This window comes from Strongylocentrotus purpuratus, unplaced genomic scaffold, assembly GCF_000002235.5.
Source record: "Strongylocentrotus purpuratus isolate Spur 01 unplaced genomic scaffold, Spur_5.0 spur5_scaffold_5, whole genome shotgun sequence".
Classification (NCBI taxonomy): domain Eukaryota; kingdom Metazoa; phylum Echinodermata; class Echinoidea; order Camarodonta; family Strongylocentrotidae; genus Strongylocentrotus; species Strongylocentrotus purpuratus.
In genome coordinates this window covers 42,407,445-42,432,915 of record NW_022145611.1, presented here as the reverse complement: position 1 = coordinate 42,432,915, position 25,471 = coordinate 42,407,445, and the positions used below count along the sequence as shown (strand labels likewise).

At 37.4% G+C, this 25,471-nt stretch overlaps 2 protein-coding genes across 6 annotated transcripts in view; both read left to right on the top strand.

Moving 5' to 3' along the window:
- The window catches only part of LOC115929662, a 44,289-nt gene extending 25,768 nt beyond the window's left edge, over window positions 1–18,521 (top strand). For both annotated transcript variants that reach the window (XM_030999390.1, XM_030999389.1), the window contains 3 exons: window positions 1,329–4,920; window positions 7,809–7,889; window positions 13,216–18,521. In XM_030999390.1, the coding sequence (XP_030855250.1) occupies window positions 1,329–4,920; window positions 7,809–7,889; window positions 13,216–13,475 (3,933 nt within the window). In that variant the 3' untranslated portion in view covers window positions 13,476–18,521. The remainder of the gene's footprint in view (window positions 1–1,328; window positions 4,921–7,808; window positions 7,890–13,215) is intronic.
- Window positions 18,522–23,288: 4,767 nt separating this feature from the next.
- LOC584177 (papilin) overlaps window positions 23,289–25,471 on the top strand; it is a 111,556-nt gene continuing 109,373 nt past the window's right edge. For all 4 annotated transcript variants that reach the window (XM_030998546.1, XM_030998547.1, XM_030998545.1 and 1 more), the window contains exon 1: window positions 23,289–23,484. The gene's annotated coding sequence lies outside the window, so the exon portion shown is untranslated. The remainder of the gene's footprint in view (window positions 23,485–25,471) is intronic.

The window sequence follows — 25,471 nt, the reverse complement described above, 5'->3', positions numbered from 1 at the left end:
TATTTGACTTTAATAAAATATCCATTCCATACAGAAATTTTTTAATGGTTGGTCATACAATGTCACCCAGGTCAGCTTTCTGAGTGAGGTATGCTGCACAGTCTTCCACAAAGTTTTGTTCTGGGACTCACTCTGGCACAGTGCTTGCGGCTGACTTTGAGTCTGCAGCAGGCCTGCCGCATACTTTTAATTTTCCTATGGTGGTCATTTGCCTCCCACCCCCCCCCCCCCCCCCCCCTCCCCCAACTCCCCCAACTTTTCAAGTAGCTGCTGTGCCTGTAAAGGATTAACCCTAATCCCATTGGGCTTTTTGAGGGTCTTGAAACCATTGGGGGGGGGGGGGGCTATTTTGGCCCCCCCCCCCCCCCCTCTGATCTCGGCCGTTGATCGCGTGTTCGCGCCGAAATTCGGCATGCACATAGTCTGTGACGTTAACTCTTAGATTGCATAGTTAAATTTGTCAAAAATCCCTTCATTATGCTAATTAGGCACTAATTATGCATAATTATGCATGAATTCTAATTAAGAGTAATTAATCACTTCATGAAGCTCTAAATGTGCTGAATTTTGGTTTAGATACTCTTAGTAATGTTTCAGACAGATTATTGAGAAGAAAAAAAATGCCATCAAATTTTTTTTCTTATGTATTTTATTGTTTTTGTGAATTTCTTATGTATTTCTTTGTTTTTTTGGCCTTATTATGTCTATTGTTTTTCCGAGGTAAATTGTTGGGGACATTATTAGAGTCATAAAAAGTACATTTTTTATCAATTTCATCCATTAAAATGAAAATTAGACAAGGATTTATATATATTTAGTGAAAACACAATTTACTTTGACTTTGTACATAAAATCATGTTTTTTACTCAAATTTGGCTTGGCGAATTTTTTTCAAGTGCGCATAGCGTCGGTACCGTATACCCGGTCGTCGCAAATTTGGTCTCAAAAGTTGCGCGAGACTTGAAACTAAAAAGTCAAAAAAATTCATGGCGCGAGCTTTTCACGTTTCAGAATTATCGTGAAAAATGTCGAGGGGGGGCCAAAAAAAGCCCCCCCCCCCCCCCAATGGGAATAGGGTTAAGCCAAGTTTTTGGCAAAGGGAGCAACAATTTTTGTACAATTACACAAAATCCGCTTGCACTGTAATTTTCCATAGAAAGAGTGTAATTTGCTTTGTTTATACAGTATTGAATTATCCTATTGTTATATACAAAGTGGTCCCTTTTTCATTCAAACATGCATTTTATAAGAAATACGTCAAATTCTTTGGCATCAACATCATAATCAGTACAAATGTCCTTTATTTTCCTTTTTATCCACTTTTGTAGGTTGATGTTACAACCAAGCCTGTTACAACCAAACCAACTAGTCTAGGTGAAACTAGTCCTTTGAACCTAGCTATTAGACATGGTGAGTTGTCTAATGCTGCCACTCCGGATCTTCAGCATAAGGGAGAAAGGCAAAGTAGGAGTGTCCATCACGAAGACAGTGATCCATGCAAACCCAGTAAAGCCCTCAGACGAGTTGAGTTTCCACATGCCACCTCTACTTTTGCAGACACTGAGGCATATTCGGCTGGTAAAACAAGTCCCCATCTGGAGGAATGTCAACCACTTAAATCCAGTCTCTCTGCCGATGTTGAGCCAGCTGCCTCTGCCAGTCTAGGTGAAACAAGTCCCTTGGACCAAGCTGTTAGACATGGTGAGTTGTCTAATGCTGCCACTCCGGATCTTCAGCATGAGGGAGAAAGGCAAAGTAGGAGTGTCCATCACGAAGACAGTGATCCATGCAAACCGAGTAAAGCCCTCAGACGAGTTGAGTTTCCACATGCCACCTCTACTTTTGCAGACACTGAGGCATATTCGGCTGTTAAATCAAGTCCCCATCTGGAGGAATGTCAACCACTTAAATCCAGTCTCTCTGCCGATGTTGAGCCAGCTGCCACTGCCAGTCTAGGTGAAACAAGTCCTTTGGACCAAGCTGTTAGACATGGTGAGTTGTCTAATGCTGCCACTCCGCATCTTCAGCATGAGGGAGAAAGGCAAAGTAGGAGTGTCCATCACGAAGACAGTGATCCATGCAAACCCAGTAAAGCCCTCAGACAAGTTGAGTTTCCACATGCCACCTCTACTTTTGCAGACACTGAGGCATATTCGGCTGGTAAAACAAGTCCCCATCTGGAGGAATGTCAACCACTTAAATCCAGTCTCTCTGCCGATGTTGAGCCAGCTGCCACTGCCAGTCTAGGTGAAACAAGTCCCTTGGACCAAGCTGTTAGACATGGTGAGTTGTCTAATGCTGCCACTCCGGATCTTCAGCATGAGGGAGAAAGGCAAAGTAGGAGTGTCCATCACGAAGACAGTGATCCATGCAAACCCAGTAAAGCCCTCAGACAAGTTGAGTTTCCACATGCCACCTCTACTTTTGCAGACACTGAGGCATATTCGGCTGGTAAAACAAGTCCCCATCTGGAGGAATGTCAACCACTTAAATCCAGTCTCTCTGCCGATGTTGAGCCAGCTGCCACTGCCAGTCTAGGTGAAACAAGTCCTTTGGACCAAGCTGTTAGACATGGTGAATTGTCTAATGCTGCCACTCCGGATCTTCAGCATGAGGGAGAAAGGCAAAGTAGGAGTGTCCATCACGAAGACAGTGATCCATGCAAACCCAGTAAAGCCCTCAGACGAGTTGAAATTCTACATGCCACCTCTACTTTTGCAGACACTGAGGCATATTCGGCTGGTAATACAAGCTCCCATCTGGAGGAATGTCAACCACCTAAATCCAGTCTATTTGCCGGTGTTGAGCCACCAGTCACTGCAAGTCTGAGCATGCAGACACTTCCAATTGCCAGTAATTGTTACAGTGCCAACCAAATAGTGACGTCATCTAATGCCACAGCTGTGATTATTGACAGTGATTCTGAAGAATCAGAACCCGATGATCCCGATTATGTACATGACCCTGATTATGTACCAGACTCTGCAAGTGATGGTGATGTTAGCTGTTCTGATGACATCTTGCAGATTCCAGACACTAGACGCAGAAAAAAAAATTCCCCCGTTGTTGATAGTGATGATGGTAGTGTTGAGTTTGACTGTGAGCCTAGAGAATCCAATGGGGCAAACAATCAACAGGCTGAATCTTCCGATTGTCAAAATCCCAAGGTCTCCAGCTCTTCATGTGAGCAATCTGACATTGAGGTCCTCTGCACATCAAACGAAGAGGAAAGACGCAGGTGGGATAAGCCACAGTTCTGTCCCTTTTGTTTGGTGGGGCAAAAGAAGTTGCCTCGACATCTTACTACAGAGCACAAATATGAACCACAGGTCAATGAATGGCTTGGAACAAAAGAGCCAAAGAAACGTGCAAAGCTCCTGACGCTCATGAGGAATTACGGGAATTTTCTCCATAATCATAAAGTTCTAGAGGAGGGAAAAGGTACACTCATAGTTGTTTATCGGCCAAAATACAAGGCTAATGCTCGAGACTATTTGCCTTGCACAAGATGCTACGGCTACTTTGCGAAAAGTGACCTGTGGAAACACAAATGCAGCCAGGCAACTGATGAATCAGATGCTACTGATGAACCCGTTAAAAAGAAACGAAGGACTGGACTTGCAAAGGCAAGTAGAATGATGCTGCCTATCACTCCTGGAGTAAGCAAGAGAACACATGAAATTTTAGCCACCATGAAGGATGACAACATAGCTAGGGTGGTCAGGTCGGACAGGCTAATACAATTGTTTGGTGAAAAGCTGACTCTGAAGCATGGACACACCAGGGACCAGGAGGGGTATATTAGGCAGCGATTACGTGAGCTGGCACGGATGTTGTTTGAATATAGAATTCTCACAGAGCAGCCAAATGCTCAAATGGAAGACCTTATATGCCCAAAGAAATTCCATGACGTAGTTAAGGCTACAAGACAAGCTTCAGGATTCAATGGAGACGATAACATCTACACAACTCCAAGCCTGGCTCTAAAGATTGGGCACAGTCTAAAGACATGCACTGAGATACTTCGAGGGGAAGCTCTTGTGTCTGGTGATGAAGCGGTTGAAAAGAAATCCAGAGCAGTTGCTGAATTGTACAGTTTGCACTGGGAGGGGGAGGTGAGCCACCACGCTCTGAGAACCCTTGAAGAAGCCAAACGCAACAACCCCAAGATACTCCCATTGACAGAAGATGTTGTGAAGCTATCTAGGTACCTTCAAAACCAGGCAAAGACAAATCATGAAGAGCTACTGAGGTCGTCTGGGTCTGAAATGCAGAAAGCATGGGTGAAATTAGCTGAAGTCCTGCTGTCTCAAGTAATCGTCTTCAACAGAAAACGATCAGGCGAGGTGTCAAGAATGACACTGAATGATTACAACAAATGTGCTAGAGGGGAGACATGTATAGTAGATGGGGCCCTGTCTGTAGTTGAGAAGGCACTGTGTAAGGCACTATGGAGAGTAGAAATAATTGGGAAACGTTCCCGCACTGTTCCTATTCTCTTAACCACCAAAATGAAGGCAGATCTTGACACTCTAACTGAATGTAGAAAAGAGGCAGGCTTAGATCACAACAAGTACCTGTTTGGTATGCCGGGAGGTTCTGGTCATCTGCGTGGAACAGACACTCTTCGAAATCATTCAGCAAGGTGCGAAGCAAAAAACCCGGAACTTCTGCGAGCTACCAGACTTCGGAAACACATAGCTACAGTATCTCAAGTAATGAACTTGCAGGACAACGAGCTGGACATACTCGCAGGCTTTCTTGGACATGACGTACGGACACATCGAGAGTATTACCGCCTACCAGACTCAACTCTGCAGGTAGCTAAACTCTCCAAAGTACTGCTGAAGATGGAGAGTGGGGACATCAGTGGTCTAGCTGGAAAGAGCCTGAAGGATGTGCATGTGGGATCTGATGAGGGTATGAAATTTTAGCCAGTGTTGGAATTGAGAACTTTGTTCCTAAGACAAATATCAAGATGCAGGATTTTATGGCTTAGACAAAATTTTTCATTAGGGGATGACATGTACCTGCAATAGATAAGCAACAAAATGGTGTCAAATATAAGTATGACAGCCTTTTTTTTTTCTAGCCGCTTAAATTCTTATCTAGCAAACTGGTCTTGACTCTGCACCTCTGTATCTTTGTACTGTCCGTGAACACAAAGTCTCAACTCCATCATGACCAAAAAATAAGATTCACTAATTGTATGGCCAATGAACCAATAACAGATTGTTTAGCCTGATTAACCCCATTGGGCGGAATGTATCTAAGGGTATGATGCTCAGAAAATGTCCCCAAAGTAGAAATTATGCTTATTTTCTGGAAATTGATATGTACTTTTCAGAAGATGATTTCTTACATGCAAAAAGATCTTTTCAGGAAATGGTATGATACATAATCTGGGGGACATTTACGTTTAGTAAACACTGTATGGGTATTTATGTATAGCATGTCATGAACTGATTCTTGACAAAAGAAACCCATATTGACAAAGATAGTCATAGTACCGCTTAGGGCCTGTTTCGAAAGTGATTTTTTTCTCTAACGTTTACACTCTTGGTTTTTTTGGACGGGTTCACATGTACATGTACACTGTAATAAGATCTTCTTATTCGCTCATAGTTATCACTATCAATTATGACAGCTAAGGCTAGTATTAAAGACTGGCTCCACTCCAGAAAAATCAGACGAACAGATTAAAAAAAGTTTGAAGCAAATCGGAAAATGAATAAGAAAGTTATGACTATTTTAATGATATTGAAAAATCCATTTCGACATTGATTTTTCACGCAAATTGGCAACCTTTGGTCACGTGTGATGACGTACATCATGCACTTCTCGACTGTTAGCTTACGGATATTCTATTATTATCATCATTGTTTTTAAGAATCCGTTTTAATCTTTAAACGTAAAGTCACTTTTCTTATCGATGTGTTCATGAAGTTCAAAACCATCAGCGAACGTAACTTTAGCTAATGAATTCCATGTAGAAAAATAAAAGGTATTATGTTTGGATTTATAAGATTTAATATAATACATTTAAGATAAATAAAAAATAATTAATGAGAAATACTGTTATAAATGTTGATCTATTACTAATTACAGGAGAAAATAATGTCTTATTATTATTTACATATTTCCACTGATTTTACGATTATCCAATCTTGGAAAAAAATGGATTACCACTTTTATTCTTATGTATTTATTTGTTCCATGATATTTGTGCCATTACATAGATCTTCAGTGAGAAATATTTGGATACCACAATCATTATTTTATAAAGTTATTTTAAATAAGTAGACGATCTAAACTTATCAATGAAAGCAGAAAATACACGAAATATGTAAATTTTATTATTTTTATTGTTTATTAAAATCATTATCCATTATAATTACTTTTATTATAATTGCTTTTCAATATTTGAACAATTGAATTATTGCATGCTAATGAATCCGTGCATTAATCGACGGAAATAGACTTTTGTTTAGCATTAAAGTGTTAACAAAGGATGGTATAAAACAATAAGGTATAATAAGTTGCTTGCAGAGAAGTGCATGATATACGTCATCACACGTGACCAAGGTTTGCCAATTTGCATTAAAAATCACTGTTGAAATCAATTTTTAAATTTCCTTTAAAAAATCATAACTTTCTTATTTTTTTGTTTTTGTTGATCTGTTTGTCTGATTTTTCTGATTTTAATAAGAACAAGATTTTTATGCCTCCGCCACCGTAAGGTGGTGCCGGAGGCATTATGTTTTCGGGTTGTCCGTCCGTCCGTCCGTCCGTCCGTCCGAAGCTCGTTACCGCGATAACTTAAGAACGCCTGAACGGATTGTTACCAAACTTGGGTCAAGTATACATGAGCATGTGAGGATGAAATGATTAGATTTTGGATGTAGGAGGTCAAAGGTCAAAGGTCACAGGGCCTAAAAACTTGTAAAAAATCAGCAAAAATAGATTGTTACCGCGATAAATTCAGAACAAATGAATAGATTTTCACCAAACTTTGCTCAAGTATGCATAAGCATGTGAGGATGAACTGATTAGATTTTGGGTTCATGAGGTCAAAGGTCAAAGGTCATGGGGCCTAAAAACTTGTAAAAAAATCAGCAAAAATAGCTTGTTACCGCGAAAACATCAGAACGAATGAACAGATTGTCACCGAATTTGGCTCAAGTATGTAGAAGTAGGTGAGGATGAACTGATTAGATTTTGAGGATATTATTGAACTTTTTTTCAGTTGCACGTCGGTGTATATTTTTGATCCCTTGGTGTTAGTGGGGCTTTCTGATCGCGTGATGGAGGAGGCATAAATTTCGACCGTGCGCGGACGAGGATTCATCTAGTTCTGGAGTGGATCCAGTCTTTAACTGCCCCTATCCCTGGAAGTGGGTGTGGTATGATTTATTTACAAAACTGGATTGTTACTTTGGTGATTAAAATTCTTTGGGTTTGATAAGCTCATTTTACGGTCAATTAATCCCAGTCACTTGCATTTCACTTTTTCACCTGTATCATCCTTGGTCACTCAGAGCAGGGTGGGCAAAGGTTAAAGTTTAAACTTTTGTTTATCATAGGGGATTTAGATTTATTATTAGACGTTCAGTGACATCTGTTAAGTATACACGTTAGGTGAAATGTCTACTCTAGTTTCACTTTTATGGACATGTACACGTTTACACATATTTTCGAAACAGGCCTAGTACTGATAAGTGGTTACAAGTTGTAGTACCTATCTTCCCTAGATAGAACTTGCAACATAAGTAATGTCGACTTGTATACTTTTGAAAAATTGTTTATAGAGTGCCTGTGCAGTTCTGATGATGGAAGTGAAGCAAGTGATAGTGAATCCGAGTTGTGCACACCCGTGGTAGAGGATAAAGGTAAGATTAGAGAATTCTAAGAACTTCATGAGCATTTTAGCAATTTAATGTAAATTTACTGAGTAGTGAGAAAAGAGCTTGTTACATGTACTGAAATGCTTGCCTGTTTATCTTTATTACCTCCACCAATGGAGGAGGTTATGTTTTTTGTTACGGTTGGTTTGTGTTCGTTCGTTCGGTAGTTATTTAGTTAGTTTGTCCTTGTGCAAAATAACTCCAAAAGTAGTTAACGGATTGAGATGAAACTTGCAGGAAAGGTTGGGAATGACAAAAATACCAATCTATTGAAGCTAAAATTTAGTTTTTAGTAAACCTCAAAAAAACATCAGCATTTCCTATGAAACCAAGTAAATTATATGCTGTGTTACCATATATGATATATTGCAGTCTAACACTTGTTTTAAGCAATACCAAAACCAAATTTGGAGACAAAAATACAGCACTCTGAATCCATCAGTTTCCGCAGCTCAAATAATTTTCTGGAATTTATTGCCTTTTCCTGGAATCTTCAATACTTGACATTCCTGTGATAAATGATGATCAATAAGCCTCATAATGACTCTGCTAGTGTATGCACTTATTTCAAAATCACAAAAAAAGGCTTCTTTGCGTGAGCAACGTTCTGGACGAGAAATAGGTGCCACTTTTGGTGTAGTCTGGTTGTCTGCTTCTTCTTCGCCATTTCTTGCCCGATTTCAATTCCGTTTTTGCTTAAAGACTGGCTCCACTCAAGAAAAATCTTGTTTTTAATGAAGCAGAAAAATGAGACGAACAGATTAAAAAAAGTTTGAAGCAAATCGAACAATGAATAACAGAGTTATGGCTACTTTAAAGGGGAGGTCTATGCGATAATTTACTTTAAAATTAATATAGGGCAAAAATCAAGCTTTCAGAAAATGTCTTACTTGACTCTGTAGACCCATGAATAAAGGAGTAATCACTGGAAAATCGATATAAGCAAAAGTTCTCGCACGAGCCAGTTTTACCCGAAATGCATTACGCTACACTGTCCGCATGACGTCAGTGTCGCACTTTTGTTGAGCAAGCAGTCAGAAATCCCACGGCTTGAGGTTCAAACACCAATATTTCTACATTTTTACATCAAAATTGTCAGCTCAAATATCTTGAATCAATTGAGCATATATCACCCTATGTGTCAAGGGTTTCAGAATCGGAAAAGTGGTCATTTTCCCCAAGAACTCATAAAATTTGTGCAGCTATACCCTTGAAACAAAAGTCACAGCAATATCTTGCATACAGCCAATGGAGAAAGTTCGCACATGTGCAGTCTTAGTGCGACAATGACATCACATGGCCATCGCACTTTGGCAATGCGAGAACTATTTTAGAAATACAGTCAACTCTGCCTAAGTCGAACTTGTCTATGTCGAATAATTGCCTAAGTCGAAATAAATTTCTGGACCAAATGACAACAAACCTGTGTTATTTACTTCTTCTAAGTCGAAATTCGCGTAAGTCGAACAAATTTTTGTGGTCCCAAGAGATTCGACTTAGGCGGAGTTACCTGTAATTACAATTACAAAATTGGAGCTTAAAAATCACAAAAGTAACGCCCGTGGATGAAAGTGGTATCAGAATGCTCCTTGATTTTCAAGCCGTAAAATAGATTTTTTAGGAAATCGTCTAGACTTCCCCTTTAATGATATTGAAAAATCTATTTTGACAGTGATTTCTCACGCAAATTGGCAACCTTTGGTCACGTGTGATGACGTACATCATGCACTACTTGAATGTTAGCTTATGGTATCTTATTATCATCATCATTGCTTTTAGCAATCCGTTTTAATTATTAAACACAAACTCACTTTTCTTATTGACGTCTTCATGAAGGTCAAATCCATCAGTGAACGTAACTTTAGCTAATAAATTCCATGTAGAAAAATAAAAGGTATTATGTTTGGATTTATAATATTTAATATAATACATTTAAGATAAATTATAATAAATAATAAGAAATATTGTTTTAACTGTTGATCTATTAATAATTACATGATAAAATAATGTCTTATTATTATTTACATATTTCCACTGATTTTACGATTGCAATCTTGAAGAAAAAAATTGATTTTCACTTTTATTCTTATGTATTTCTTTGTTTTTACAATTTCTTATGTTTTATATTAATTATTTTAATTGTTATGTATTTCTTTGTTCTATGATATTTGTGTCATTATATAAATCTTCAATGAGAAATATTTGGATACCAGGCTTATTTTATAAAGTTATTTCAAAAGAGTAGCCAACCTAAACTTATCAATGAAAGCAGAAAAAACATGAAATATGTAATTTTATTATGTTTATTGTTTATTAAATTCATAATCCATTATTATTGCTTTTATTATTATTGCTTTTCAATATTTGAACAAATGAATTATTGCATGCTTATGAATCCGTGCATTTATCGACGGAAAGAGACTTATGTTTATCATTGAAGCGTTAACAAATGATGGTATAAAACAATAAGGTATAATAAGTTACTTGCAGAGAAGTGCATGATATACGTCATCACACATGACCAAGGTTTGCCAATTTGCATGAAAGATCACTGTTGAAATCAATTTTTAGATTTCATTAAAAAAATCATAACTTTCTTATTTATGGTTGGATTTGCTTCAAACTTTTTTTGATCTGTTTGTCTGATTTTTCTGCTTTCAATAAAAACAATTTTTTTTTGGAGTGGAGTCAGTCTTTAATATGATAGCACTGGGTGGGGGCTTCGAAACTTCGACATAGAATTTTGAAACTCATTAAATATGCTAATTTATGTGCATATTTCAAATATTACAAAAAATGCTGCTTCTTTATCATTTCTTAACCGAATTTAATTCTGTTTGCTTTATGATAACACTGCTGGCTGGCAGATTCCCATCAAAAATTTCCATGTAAAAAAAAAACTTAGTTCATGAATGCATAGCAATGATCTGATGTATACATTTAGGGCAGTTGAAAGTGATCTTGCTTTTTCTTCATTTCCTCAGCTCCATGCACTGCATCCACCCTCCCCCCTACTCCTCCCTTTGCTCATTCTCCATCTTCTTCCATCCACTATTCTTCTATTCCACTTTGCACTTATATATTCCCTTCTCCTCCTCCTCCTCCTCCTCCTCCTACTCCTACTCCTCCTTTCTCCTCAACTTCTCATTCATCCTTGCCTTCACCTGCTTTTCATCTGTCTGATCCTCTTCCCCGTCTTCCTATTGTTCTGCATCCCCATTTTCGTTTTATGATATATTTTTTTCTTACTTCATTATTTGTCCTCTTGTTCCTCTTCCTCATTCTTCTTATTTTAGTTTATGTTTAGGAATATATGAATAAGTTCTTGTGCATTTTCATTTTTTCCCCTATTTTTCATTTATGGGGTGGGGTGGGGGGGGGGGAGGATACTCATCAGGGGACTGACCTCTTAGTAAGTACATCAACTCATTACTCTGATTTGTCTATGATGATTTATAAATAGCCCTTTTTTGTCATATTAATGCTTAATTCTTTCTGTTAGTCAAATAACTAACTCTGCTAATTAAAAAAAATCTGGCAAAACTTCAAAGGCACCCCAGGAAAGTACAAAGTATGCGGACACCTTCCGGCAGACCTTTGGTAGACTTGCCGCATACTAAAAATAAGCGGGAAATCTACCGAAGGTCTGCCGTTAAAGTTTTTGTTTAGGAAGCTCTCATTTCTCTATTTCTCAATCAACTTTTGATACAACTTGATACAAATGATCCTTGGGTAATACAAGATGTGACGTATTGATGATTATGATGAAGTCAAATGTCATCTGTTGGTCAAAAGGTCAAGTGAAATAAGGTTATGTGGTTACAAAAATGTTAGATGCACTCATTTCTCTATTCCTTAACCCTTTGAGTGCTGGCCTGTGCTGCTGGTATCAATGAATCTGGTAGTATTCTTAAATGAGAAGGCTAATTAATCTCATTTAATTATTTGTTTGGGTTTTTATTCAAGGTACAAGGAAATATGATACCTTACTTCTTTGGATAATGTAAATATTTTTCTTGAAAACGCCAATTAAGAGTCTGTAATTTAGAGGTGAAAAGCCAACCTCATTTGCCAAAGCCTCATTATTGGGCTTCTGTAGAAGCCCGTCGCATCTTTTATTTTTTTTACTTGGTACAAATGATCCTTGGGTAATACCAGATGAAGAGTGATGATGATGTCCAAGATCATCTAGGGGTCAAAAGGTCAAATTTGTTAGTACATTAATAGTCTGTTTTAAAAAATGTTATAGGTTTTCTTTACTTCGGTTGCAGTTCTCTATTTCTCAATTATTTTGAAACTTAGTTCAAATGATCCTCGGGTAATACCAGATGTGGGGTGATCACAATGAGGTTAAAGGTCATCTAGGGGTCAAAAGGCCAAGTGATATAAGGCCTTGAGCCTTTGAAAGTTCTTATACATGTTTTAATATTGATCGCAAATTCAGGCGAGACTCATGGTCCGCGAACCACCTTGTTGATATCTCAAGATCTGCAGGTATATCCTTGGAGGACAATACTTTGATTTGATTTGGGGGTCATGGGGTCAAAGGTCACAGAGGTCAATTTTTGAAAAAGACAGTTTTTTACAATATGTTGCACACAATTTGACATATGAACTTGTAACTTGGTGGGATGATAAAGTATAAGAAGAAAAAAATTTGGCTAGTAAATTGGGGTCAAGGAGCCAAAGGATAATTTATTGTAGAAAATAAGATTTTTTGTCTACATCAAGAACCGTGTGGCGGTTGGACCTCAAGTATGGAGTGAGAGCATATCCTATGGGGACAATAATTTGATTCCATTTTGGAGTCACAGGGTCAAAGGCCACAGAGGTCACTTAGTGGAGAAAAAATAACAATATCTTATATATAAAATTGTGACTCGGTGTTGAGGGTTGTGTATGACAAGACAAAATTATGCTGATATTTTGGGGTCATGGGTTAAAGTTCAAAGGTCATGGAGGTCAATATATTGTAAAAAAAAAATTATGTTGATATCTCAAGAACCGTGTGGCAGTTTGACATCAAACTTGCTGCTACATGTATATGGTTATTGTATAGTAATTTTCTTTTTTATTGATCATGCACTCGGCGGCGGCATATATTTTGGTTGAATATGGTCGAATATCCATCTATTTTTTATTTATTTTTTTAGTTTTATCCATCCTTTTTACTGTTCTACTCTGTTGCAAGTACAAATTGCATCCATTTCTTTGTTGGATGCCTGATGAGCATCTTATCATTGATGTGCTAGTTACAACAGAATTTGTGTAGGAATTTCATGAATTTCATCTTCTATATCCTTTTGTTAAGGTGATACAGATGTTGCTGAAACAGTAGGCACCAGCAAACGCCAGACAAAGAAGATGTGGAGTGATGCTGAGAAGGAAGCTGTCAACAGGCATCTGGGGATTTTCTTAAGAACAAGAAAACTTTGTGGAAAGGATCCAATCATCTCTGCGATGAAAGCTGATCCACGCATCTTCAAGGGTCGCACATGGACAAATATAAAGGATTTCGTGAGAAACCAAATTAGAAAACGAGACCCTTTAGGATTTCTTCAGAAATTTTAAATGAATGAGGTGTTACAGTCAGGCATGTTACCACAATTATGAGGTTCTTTGTATGTTCTTGGTTGAGCATTGCTTGTAGGGGAAGCTGTGCTTTAATGCTGAACTGATGTGCTGGCAGGTACAGTCTGGCAATTTTTCATTGTCTGCAGTTCACTAAGTTCACGAATGAAGGCATTTGTTTGAAAGACAGTAACTTTACCCTGAAATGCAAACTGTTATGCTGAGGGTTTCAAAAGTACAGGTATATAATATGATCTTGAAAGAAGAGTCGATCAAAAATAATTTCTTACAAGAAGCAGAAAAAATTGGCAAGCAAAACAAAAGAGTTTGCGGAATATTGGACAACTAATAACAAAGTTATGATTAATGACTTGAAAAAACGGGCAAATCACTGAAAATTTTCAGGGATGTTGCCAATTTGTTGATGTTATGGGTGCACAACTCACCATTCAATTCATATATATTCACAGTGCAAAATTCATCATTTTTACAGAAAGATACAAATCTTGTACTAATGCAAACATGCAAAAAAGGGGGCCACATACCTACCAAGAAGATATCCTACAGTTAGAGTTTTGAGGAAATCATAATTTGGGGGTAAAAAGTTACATTTTATAACATTGATATCAATATGATAAATGGTCAATTGTGCACCTATGATGTCATCAATTGCCAATTTGTCTAAATATTCAAACATTCATAACTTTCTTATTAATTGTCCGATTTCACTCAATCTTGTTTTGTTGTTCTGCTCACAAAAATTTTCTGCTTCTATTGAAAAGATATTATTTTTGGGTGGACTCTTCTTTTAAGTACTTTGAAAGTTGTGTAACAGTTAGAGCTGTTGGCAATCGGGCTTTTCTGCAGTATGTAGCATTGGGGGAGGGGCAATCCCCCTGTGGGAACCTATCCCCTTTGTTGTCCTGTGTTGAATTTAAAGTTTGTAGTGTTGGGGGTAGGGCTACCTTCCAGCCAAATCCAGTGTTAAATGTAGAGGGGAAAAACTAGGTACAAAGTTTGAGGCTTACGACTTGTAAAATTACATTGTGAGGAAAGTGTGAAAAAAACAAAGAGTCCTTGCTTGTCAGTAGCACATTTTTATACAAAATTGTTAAAGGCCCCTGCACCCTATCAAAATTACCTCTTCAACCTTATTAATAGCCAAGTTCCCCCCCCCCCCTTTCAACGAAAGAGGCTGTTTTGTAGCTTTGTAGTTGACTTCAACTCAGTAAATAGCCAATTTCTCATTTACATTTCTGATGACATGTTAACATATTTTTTGTCTCCGGCGAACAAGCAGGGGACTACGAAATGGGCTCCGTACCTTTGTGTGTGTCCATCTTTCTGTCTGTCCGTCCATGTTTGATCAAAATGCTACTTATTCGCCATTTCTCACCAGATTTTGATTCTGTTTTCTTTATGGGATGGCTCTAGGTGAGATCTTCAAAACTTTTGCCCCAAATTTTGACCTTTGACCTTGATTTTTAACCAATGTTCTACATTTTGCTACAAATGCTTTCTGCACTGTAACTTAAATACTGATTGGAATTTCAAAATTTTTGGTATATAGTTACAGAATGATAAAATACAGGTCAACTTTGTATGGAGTCTGTTGGTCAAAGGTAGGTCACAGCTCTTTAAATATGCAAAAAAAATCATTTATGCAAAATTGTGTTTCTGTCCAATAACTCAAAAAATCACCAAATTTGGTGTCGATGGGAAGTAAATACAGGTCAAGTTCAAATATGGGCTCTGTATGCCAAAAGGTCAAATGTCAAGGCTCATAAAATATGCGGAAAACCTTATTATTTATGCAAAATTGTGGTTTCCATCCAATAACACAAAGAATCGACGCCAAATTTTCACCAAATTTGGTGGGTTGATGAAAGCTATTGAAAATACAGGTCAAGTTCGAATATGGGGTCCACAGTTCAAAAGGTCAATGGTCAAGGCTCATTAAATATGCAAAAAATCTAATTATGTGAAATTGTGGTTTCCGTCCAATAACTCCATAAATCTTTTCCCAATTTTCACCAAATTTGGTGGGTTGATAGTATTGAAATACAGGTCAAGTTCAAATATTGGGTTCGTAGGTCAAAAGGTTGAATGTAAAGGCTCATTAAATATTCAGAAAACATTATTTAATGTGAAATTGTGGTTTCCATCCAATAACTCCAAAAATCTTTGCCCAATTTTCATCAGATTTGGCATGTTGCTTGAAAGTATTAAAATACGGGTCAAGTTCAAATATTGGGTGTGTATGTCTAAAGTTCAAAGGTCAAGGCTCATTAAATATGCAGAAAACCCCGTTATTTATGCAAAATTATTTAAAAACATGGTTTCCGACTGAAAAATAGAATAACCTTTCATAAATCTTTGTATATTTGGGGTATTGCTATTGTTAAGTTCAAATTTGTCAATGGCCAAAGTTCATTAGATTATTTTGAATGCATGAAGCAAGGGCATCTGTGGCCCAGGGACACAATAATTTTCTAGTTTGTTGCCTGAAAAAGTAAATGTGCTCACAATTCTCTACCAATTTAAGCCAGTACTTCTGCAATTCATAGACAAGATTTCAAAGATGTAATTGAAAATATAAATCAGTGCAAATGCCTTTTTACGGGCCATTCGTAATTTTCAATGATTTACAATTTTGATTTTTTTTTTCTTCATTTTTCACCCATTGGTTTGAAAGTGAAATAAATTTCAATTTTCGAATTTGTGGTTTGACACACACCCACAATTTTGTTGGAAAAAAAAAAATCGAAAATTTAATACATTGTGAATTATGAATGTTTTTTATTTCAAAAACTGTTCATGTTCTACACACAAATATGGGTATTAAAGGGTTGTCCTTTTCCAAGTTAGGAGTAATTGAGACACGTTTTTGCTCTGATGCAAACCTTTATGTTGAAGGTTTAACAAACATATTTTATGTACTTTGAGGTTGTGTAAAAGTTTTAGCTGGTGGCAAATGGATTTTTTTTTTTTTTTTTTTTTTTTGTTTTTGCAGTGGCATGGGAAGGGGGGGCAGATCCCCCTGTGGGTATCCTTCCCCTTGTTGCTCTCTGTGGAATTTGGGGATTTAAGAAGAGGCATCTTTTCCCTGTTGTGGTAGAGGGGGAAGGGCTGCCTTCCAGCCAAATCCAGTGTTAAATTTAGAGGGGGAAAACCATGTAGAATGTTTAGGGCTTCTGACTTGTAAAAAAATTCCTGGTGACAAAAGAGGTATAGGGAAAGGGTTCTTGCTTTTCAGTGCACACTTTTAAACCAAATTTTAAAACCCCTGTAGCCAATCGAAATTGCCTCTAAAACCTTAAAATTAGATGAGCACCCCCCCCCCCTTCTTCCCCAAATAGGCTGATTAGTAGTTGAATTCAACTCTTATAAACTTCTCATTTGCACTTCTGACAACGTGTTATGTTTACGGTTATTCTTTGGGATGGGGCTGTCCTGATTATGTTTGTTTTTCTTAGATTTCAAAAGGGCTAAAGCCGAATGTTTCCTGCTCCAAAATAAGAGTTTTCTTTTTACCTTTGTGGAATTGAAGTGAAGAATTCCTAATTCGTTTCAGTGGATATGTTATAAAAAGTTTTGAGTTGAAGAATTATTAATACATTGATCTTTTATATTGCTATAAAAGTTATTAAGCAAAGCAGAAGTATACCTTCAAATCACTGTGCTGAAATTACACGATTCAGTTTTTCAACCTGGATTCATTTAAGTCAAATTTTTAAGTGCTTAATCCAATTTGGAAAATGGGGTAGTTGTAGACCCTAATTTTTGCCACTGGTTTTTCAATAGCAGACCTAAGATCATCTTCTTCTTTGTTTGCATGTGTATGTCCATCTGGGATCTTGGTGCATTTTTTTTTTGGGGGGGGGGGGGTGGGTGGTCTTCACAGCCTCAGTTCAAGTGGGGTCACTCATGAGATTGAATTGGGGTCGCTCCTTATCACATGCCATCTCCTTAGTATTTTTCTTCGTAGAAAAGTTAGTTTTTATCGATTCATTTATTTCTTAACTAATGTACATGTAGATACAGGTGTAGAAGAAAATGTTATCTTGAAAGTGGTTGATTACTATCAAAATAATGAAAAGGTTATTACACTTTAGAAAACAGACCAATTTGCATATTTTCAACATTTTCTTTTTTGATTCAGAAACTTGAAATTACTAGGTTTTTGATGATGTATGTTACATTTCTTCCACTTTAAGTTGAAAATTTGTTATTTGAGGGGACATTACCTTGGACTCGCCCTATTTATTATTCTTTTCAGTAGAAAGCCACTGCTATGTTTACTAGTGATATTATTTATTTTTCTTTTCAGCAGAAAGCCACTGCTATGTCTAGTGTTTATTATTTATTTTTCATATTTGTTTCCAGCAGAAAACCACTGCTATGTTTACTAGTGATATTTTTTATTTTTCTTTTCAGCAGAAAGCCACTGCTGTGTCTAGTGTTTATTATTTATTTTTCATATTTGTCTTCAACAGAAAGCAACTGCTATGTTTACTAGTGATATTATTTATTTTTCTTTTCAGCAGAAAGCCACTGGTATGTTTACTAGTGATATTATTTATTTTTCTTTTCAGCAGAAAGGCACTGCTATGTTTACCAGTGTTATTATAGCAGAAAGCCACTGCTCTTTACAAGTGTTTATTATTATTTTTTATTATTTTTTTTCAGCAGAAAGCCACTGCTTCATGTATGTTTACTTGTTTTCATTTTTAGTCTTTATTGATAAACAACATGACAAATTTTAGCTACACAAACAATAAATGAATGTTACAATATATGTTTACTTTTTAGCAGAAAGCCACTGCTATATGTTTACTTGTTATATTTACTTGACTGTGTTTATTATTTATATTTGTCTTTATTTGGAATTTGTCTTTATTAGCTGGAATCCATGAATCTCTATACATCTCATCAGGAACATTTCAGTATACCTTGTGTCAAATATTGTATTCTTCAATGACCTTGCTATGCCATCTCTCATACTGGATTTTGTCAAAGAAATAAAGTTTATCCATAAAAATATAATTCACAAAATGAATACTGCATCATCATTAAGATGATCGTGATACGGTTGATGACGATGATGATAATGGTTGTGGTGATGATGATGATGATGATGATGATAATGAAGATGATTATGATGGTTGTGATGATGATTATGATGTTTATGATGATGGTGACGATGATGATGTTTATGATGATAATGGTTGTGATGATGATGGTGATAATGATTACGATGATGTTGACGATTACAATGATGGTGATTATGATGACGGTAATGATGGTGATTATGATAATGTGATGTTGATGACGATGAGGGTGATGAAGGTGATAATGATGCTGATCACTATGATGATGAGATAATGTTGATGGACTTGTGTGTGTGCGTGCGTAATATTCTCGAGATAATCCAAGGAAGCGGAGCGATGGTGGGGGGGGGGGGGGGTGAATACTCAATCAGAGTTTAGGCCTTCCTGTATATTCTATTCTATATAAGTGAGCAAATGAAGCTGGAAATCCCCCCCCCCGGCCCCCACCTCTTTCCTGCTTGTAATTTTTTTTCGGATGAATTATGCATAAACCTACAAAACCTGCAACAGTGGACCCTATTTACAGACCATGTCACCGTGGACGTTAGACCTGGCAATACACACCTCTTCTTTCCAAACCTGCAACAGTGGACCTCTATTTACAGACCATGTCACCGTGGACGTTAGACCTGGCAATACACACCTCTTCTTTACAAACCTGCAACAGTGGACCTCTATTTACAGACCATGTCACCGTGGACGTTAGACCTGGCAATACACAACTCTTCTTTCCAAACCTGCAACAGTGGACCTCTATTTACAGACCATGTCACCGTGGACGTTATACCTGGCAATACACAACTCTTCTTTCCAAACCTGCAACAGTGGACCTCTATTTACAGACCATGTCACCGTGGACGTTAGACCTGGCAATACACACCTCTTCTTTACAAACCTGCAACAGTGGACCTCTATTTACAGACCATGTCACCGTGGACGTTAGACCTGGGCATACACAACTCTTCTTTCCAAACCTGCAACAGTGGACCTCTATTTACAGACCATGTCACCGTGGACGTTAGACCTGGCAATACACAACTCTTCTTTCCAAACCTGCAACAGTGGACCTCTATTTACAGACCATGTCACCGTGGACGTTAGACCTGGCAATACACAACTCTTCTTTCCAAACCTGCAACAGTGGACCTCTATTTACAGACCATGTCACCGTGGACGTTAGACCTGGCAATACACAACTCTTCTTTCCAAACTTGCAACAGTGGACCTCTATTTACAGACCATGTCACCGTGGACGTTAGACCTGGCAATACACACCTCTTCTTTCCAAACCTGCAACAGTGGACCTCTATTTACAGACCATGTCACCGTGGACGTTAGACCTGACAGTGGCAGTACACACACCTTCTTTACAAACCTGCAACTGTGGACCTCTATTTACAGACTATTATATCAATAATAATAATAATAATAATAATAGTAATAATAGTGTTTTTATACCCAGGGTTGCCTCTTCAGTTCGTCGAACTGTTATCCTAGAGGGCCCTGCTATTATTACCCCTTGCACATTAGCCGTTAGGCTACAGTTGACCCCTGTATTTTAAGACTATGCTACCGTGGACTTAAGGCTTGGCAGTACACACCTATTCTTTACAAACCTACAACCGTGGACCCCTATGCGACTGATTATACCACCGTGGTTAAAGTGCCCTATTAATGTAATTATTATGTATTATTATGTATTATCCCTCCGTTCATCGTCCTCCTTACAATTCACTCTCGGCCCACGTACGAAAACCCGATATGGGGACTGCCTTCTCCCCCATTGCCCCTACCCTCTGGAATAAACTTCCACCTCACATCCTAAATGCCCAATCTGTTGAATCATTTAAATCCCTTCTCAAGACCCACCTATTTAAGCAGCTATATTTTAATTTTGTAGTATATTGTTGGAGGTGCACACCAAGTTAGTTTATAATTAAGTAGTTTGTTTATTATTAATTATGTATTGATTTTTTTAACGGTATTATGATTAGACAGACCACATGTGCGCTTTGAAACACCCGTACAAAGCGCCTTATAAATGTTATTATTATTATTATTATTATTATTATTATTATTATTATTATTATTATTATTATTATTGTTATTACCATTACCATTATTATTATCCTTATTGTTACTATTGCCATTATTATTAGTAGTAACATTATTACATGTATTATGATTATTATTGTTATTAATTTTTTTCTCATAATTATTTTTTTATATTGTTTTCTCATTATTATTATCACATAAACATCTATTATTGTTTTCCATCATCGTCCGAAACGCATACTTAAGTCACATTCGTTTGAATTATGCATAATTGCCTGAATTTTCAAAATGTGTCCACGTTAGTATGGTCTTCTTAGGTCCGTGTTTTGTTAGGAGTCAGGGTCCACATTTGGATATGATGGCTATAAGGGTATGTGCATACATGTACGTCCACAGTTTGGATGTGGAAAACATATCTCTCCAGAAGGCCCGCAGAGTTTCTTTCTTGGTGTTTTCGTAATGGTCGTACCAAATGTAACTATAATCTAGCATCTGGTCCGCATGCGCCATTGAATAAAGATGTCCACGATTGTACAGTAAGAAATACATGTCCGCGTTTTAAGGCCTATACAAGTATGCGTGTGTGTGTGTGTGTGTGCGTGTGCGTGGTATGAATAAGACAGACAGACACAGAAAGAGATAGTGAATAGAATGATGCGTGGGGAAACTGTATAAGAGATGCATGGGTTTTGTTTTGAATGACTCGGGAAGGGCGGCGTTGCAATAATATTCAACAAAATAATGAGTGTTGTGTCCTTAATTTTCAAAGAAAAGTGCTAGTTAGAAAGAGCGGTTTGCATTTGAGACCGTTTGAAAATGCCTCTGCACGAGTTATTTGAGGACTGTAAATCCACCTGTACGTGAATAGTGCCTTGTTATAAGATGTCTGACCAAACGGCGTTGAGGCAGAATGTTTATGGTTTTGTGCCGAACTGGAAAGACTGGATGCAGGCGGAATGACCCCCTTCCCTGTCTCTCTCTTGTACTATTTCTCTCTCTCTCTCTCTCTCTCTCTCACACACACACACACACACACACACACACACGCACACACACACATTCTTTATCTCTTTCTTTCTCTCCCATCCCTCTCTCTCTCTCTCTCCCCCATCTTTTTTTTCCTCTCTCTCTGTCTCTCTGTAGTCTCAAGCTTCGCAATGAGAATAATTAAGTTGATGGTGTGTGGGCGGAAAGGAAAGAGGGTAGGGTGGGGTTTTAAAGTTTCTTATTGTTACGTACCGGGGAGCAGGCGCGGATCCAGGATTTCTTGGGGGAGGGGGCCCAACTTTTTTTCTTTTTGCTCCCGAAAATTTGAAAATCGCGCCGGCCGAAAAGGGGGGGGGGGGGGGGAGGGGGTGGGTAGTGAATTCATTTTTTTTTGTTGATCAGATACATTTTCAGACTTTCGCCCTTTTGTTTTTCTTATTTTTCTGCTTTTATACAAATGAACTTAATATAAGGGTTACATTGTCCATTAATTAATTGATTCTCTTTCATTTCCATTGAGAGCGTACTAAATATGACATAATGTTTAAAAAATAATTAATGTTGAATAATTATAACAGTGTTTTTTTGTTGTAGATATCCTTAAAGAGTATTTATTTGGTGCCTCAGATGAGTCCAATCGGAGAGCTGGATTGGGTCCCAGTTGAATTTTAGAGAGGCATTAGTTACTGGCTAAAAACACGGACCTAACAGAAACCTGAAATGGAGGGCGACAAATATAAAACTTTCTTTAGTAATTCTTATTTCATGCGACTGGCCCAGAAAAAGCCTGTCCAAAACTTAAAGTGACTTGGTAACATTGTTGAAGGTTGATGACAAAATTTGCTTAATTTTTGTATAAAATGTTACTTACTATATTCCTTCTACTGTACTAACCCCCTGACATGCAAAAAATCCTGAAAAAACTCTCAAACCATTAAGATATCTATGGTTTTCTTTAAAAGCCTCGATGTGAGGCACCCTCTTACAGTGATTAACAGTAAATTCTCCCAACCATTTTTGAATTTTCTCAACCGTTTTTCCATGAAAAAAATACATAAAACAGGCTATAAAAAATCTGTCAACACTTAAATGTCTGGAATGGAATGTACAGCCATTTTATTACTTTGTGAGATTTGCAATCACCTAAAATGTGATAAAATTGTAATAATAAAGTTGGGAGAATTAAGGAATCGATCAGATCAGTTTTTCCCAAAATGTACCGTGAATAATAGTCCGTTTTCACTCAAATTTTCAGATTATCTTTAATTGTACATCTAGCATTGAAGTCACTACCTTAGCACCACTATCTCTCATCTGAACAATGTTACCAAGTCCCTTTAATAGTTTTGAAATCATTTTAAACCTAGAATTCCTTTTGAAATAAACCGAAGTTTTTAATGATTCATCGTCTTCTTCTAATGTGTGCATTTTGTTGTCTATTATTCATCCATCCTTCTAGATTTTAGATTTTTTTTCCTCTTCCCGTGGTAGCGCCTAGCTCCATTAATTTATATCAGCAAAGTGCACATTACAATTAACCGTAAACGTATTCTCTCATTGGCTAAAAAGTTTCAAAGGGGGCGTGGTTTCAAGGGGACTCCTTCCCCGACCTTGCTCAATACACCTGATGCAAAGTCCTGCACTAGCGAACCGACGCAACTTTACACACGGACATAAGTGTGCTGAAGAAGCGGGGTTCTATCTGGTGAATTTCGTATGCGATCAGCTGTTCGGAGCTCAGCGGCAGTACGGAACAGGAGGAGCAAGATTGTGCTTGATTTGGATTTGGATTTTCGGGAGCCAGCTTCTACTCTACTGAATGAGAACTGATTTACCAGACGAGCTAAATCCATTTGGTAAGTTAAAAGAAGTTTCCTCTTTTTGATCGATGAGACCGAATTTTTTGACGAATTAATGGTTCGACTACTGTCACTGAGACTAAGAATTCAAGCTCATTGATACCCGGTCACTCCAAGGATACCGACAATCAGATGCTCAGACCGGACAACAATTCGCAGTACCCCGAATGGAAAATAATTGGTCGGTCTGGGGTCGATGTAGACCGAAAATGTTGGTCTCTTTCGTTCGTTTATAGCCTCTGAATTGGGTAGGGTCGGACCCGAACGAAAGAGACAGAAAAGTTCGGTCTAGGGTCGGTGTGGAGCATGGAGTCATTTGTGTTGGTATGAATTAGGTAACAAGACTTTCTTGATTTAGTCCTTGTTGAACAAGAACAGATCAAATCTATTGACTTCTTCTTCTGGGTCTCATTGTTTGTTAATCCACAACCATTGTGATTTGGTACCCATCCTTGGATATCGGCTGTCAACATGAATCTGTATTAATACATGTGTGGTTCAATTATGACTGTGTAAGCCTGTGTAGAAATGATATTATTGAAATAAAACACAAAGCATGTAATTGTAAGAAATGCCCATTTCCATTCTCCACAGGCAGTGGATTCTCCATAGTCAGATTGTACTCTGATAGATTAATGGTCCACCTTAGCCAATACTATGAAAAAGCTGTAAATATACATCAGTTACTGGTGCAAGTGTGCAAATTTAAATTTATTCTGCTATAAACTAATTCTTATGATATTTAAATTTAAGTTCATTGTGACCATTTTTAATGGGGGGGGGGGGGGGTGTCGGACCAACGATGCAGACATGTTGGCCAAGAAGAATTTCAAACATCCTCAAGTATTCACATTTTTTCCTCTTAAAATTTGCACACAGAAATATCCCTCGTACCCCCACTAGAAATGCCCCTGTTAGAGTATATTTATAGTAAAACATTAATTTGTATTGTAACTCTAATCACACTTCTACCACCTTCACTTGAACTGTATTCAAACTTCCAAGGTAGCCATATTATTATAAGAAGAATAACCAATAAAGTTTTTAAGTACTGCTCTAAACATTATAATATTTTTGAAGAGAAAATAATCCATCCATCTGAATTTTCATATTGGTAACTAATGTTATGTATGGTCCAAGGACGCCAGAGGCCACCGTGCAGACTCAAACAGGCCATGAAAATGTTTACAATCCTTGCCTTTCATCTTACATTCTTAGGTAACCATGGATCTAAAATGCATTGGGATTAAATCTGATACCATAGCATTGTTACTATTAGGTTACCATTTAACATCAGATTACAGTGCCGCCTTCTTAAATCATAGCATTGTTGATTCCGTATAACATCAAATTGCAGTGCTGTCTGCTCTTTTCACTACATAGGAACTATTTTTTAATATGTTGATTTAATCAATAATAGAGGAGAAAAGCAGCATTCATCAAGAAAATTGGTAATATCCGAAATGTTTGCAATCGATCATTCATCTGATCTCTCCTCCAGGCAATGGTTTGTAGACAAAACTTGGAACTCACAAAAGCCTTTATTGTTGTGGCATTTAGAAAAATTGTATCAAACCTGTAAATGCCAAATGATTATTATATATTGCATTCAGACCAAAAATTGTGGCTATTTTAGCTTTTTGCAGAGGTCATCAAACCCATAAATTGCTACATTTACAAAAGATTTAACAACAGCTGGGCAATTTATTACCTTTATTAGGATGACTTATTGATACTGCCCTGCAATTAAGTCATTTCATATGTCCAATGTTCCCTCCTACTAACAAATATTTTCCTGCATACACTCTTTCATTCAAACTTGTGCCGTAAGGCTTCTAAGTTTGTAAAGAAACAGAAATATGTACTGCACACTTTTGAGTACACAACTGCACCCCTACATTGCATATGAATAGAACAAACAACCTTTTTTTCTGTTATAAATGTTTTGTATTGAAGAATGGAAGCTTTTAGCTTGAAATAGTTT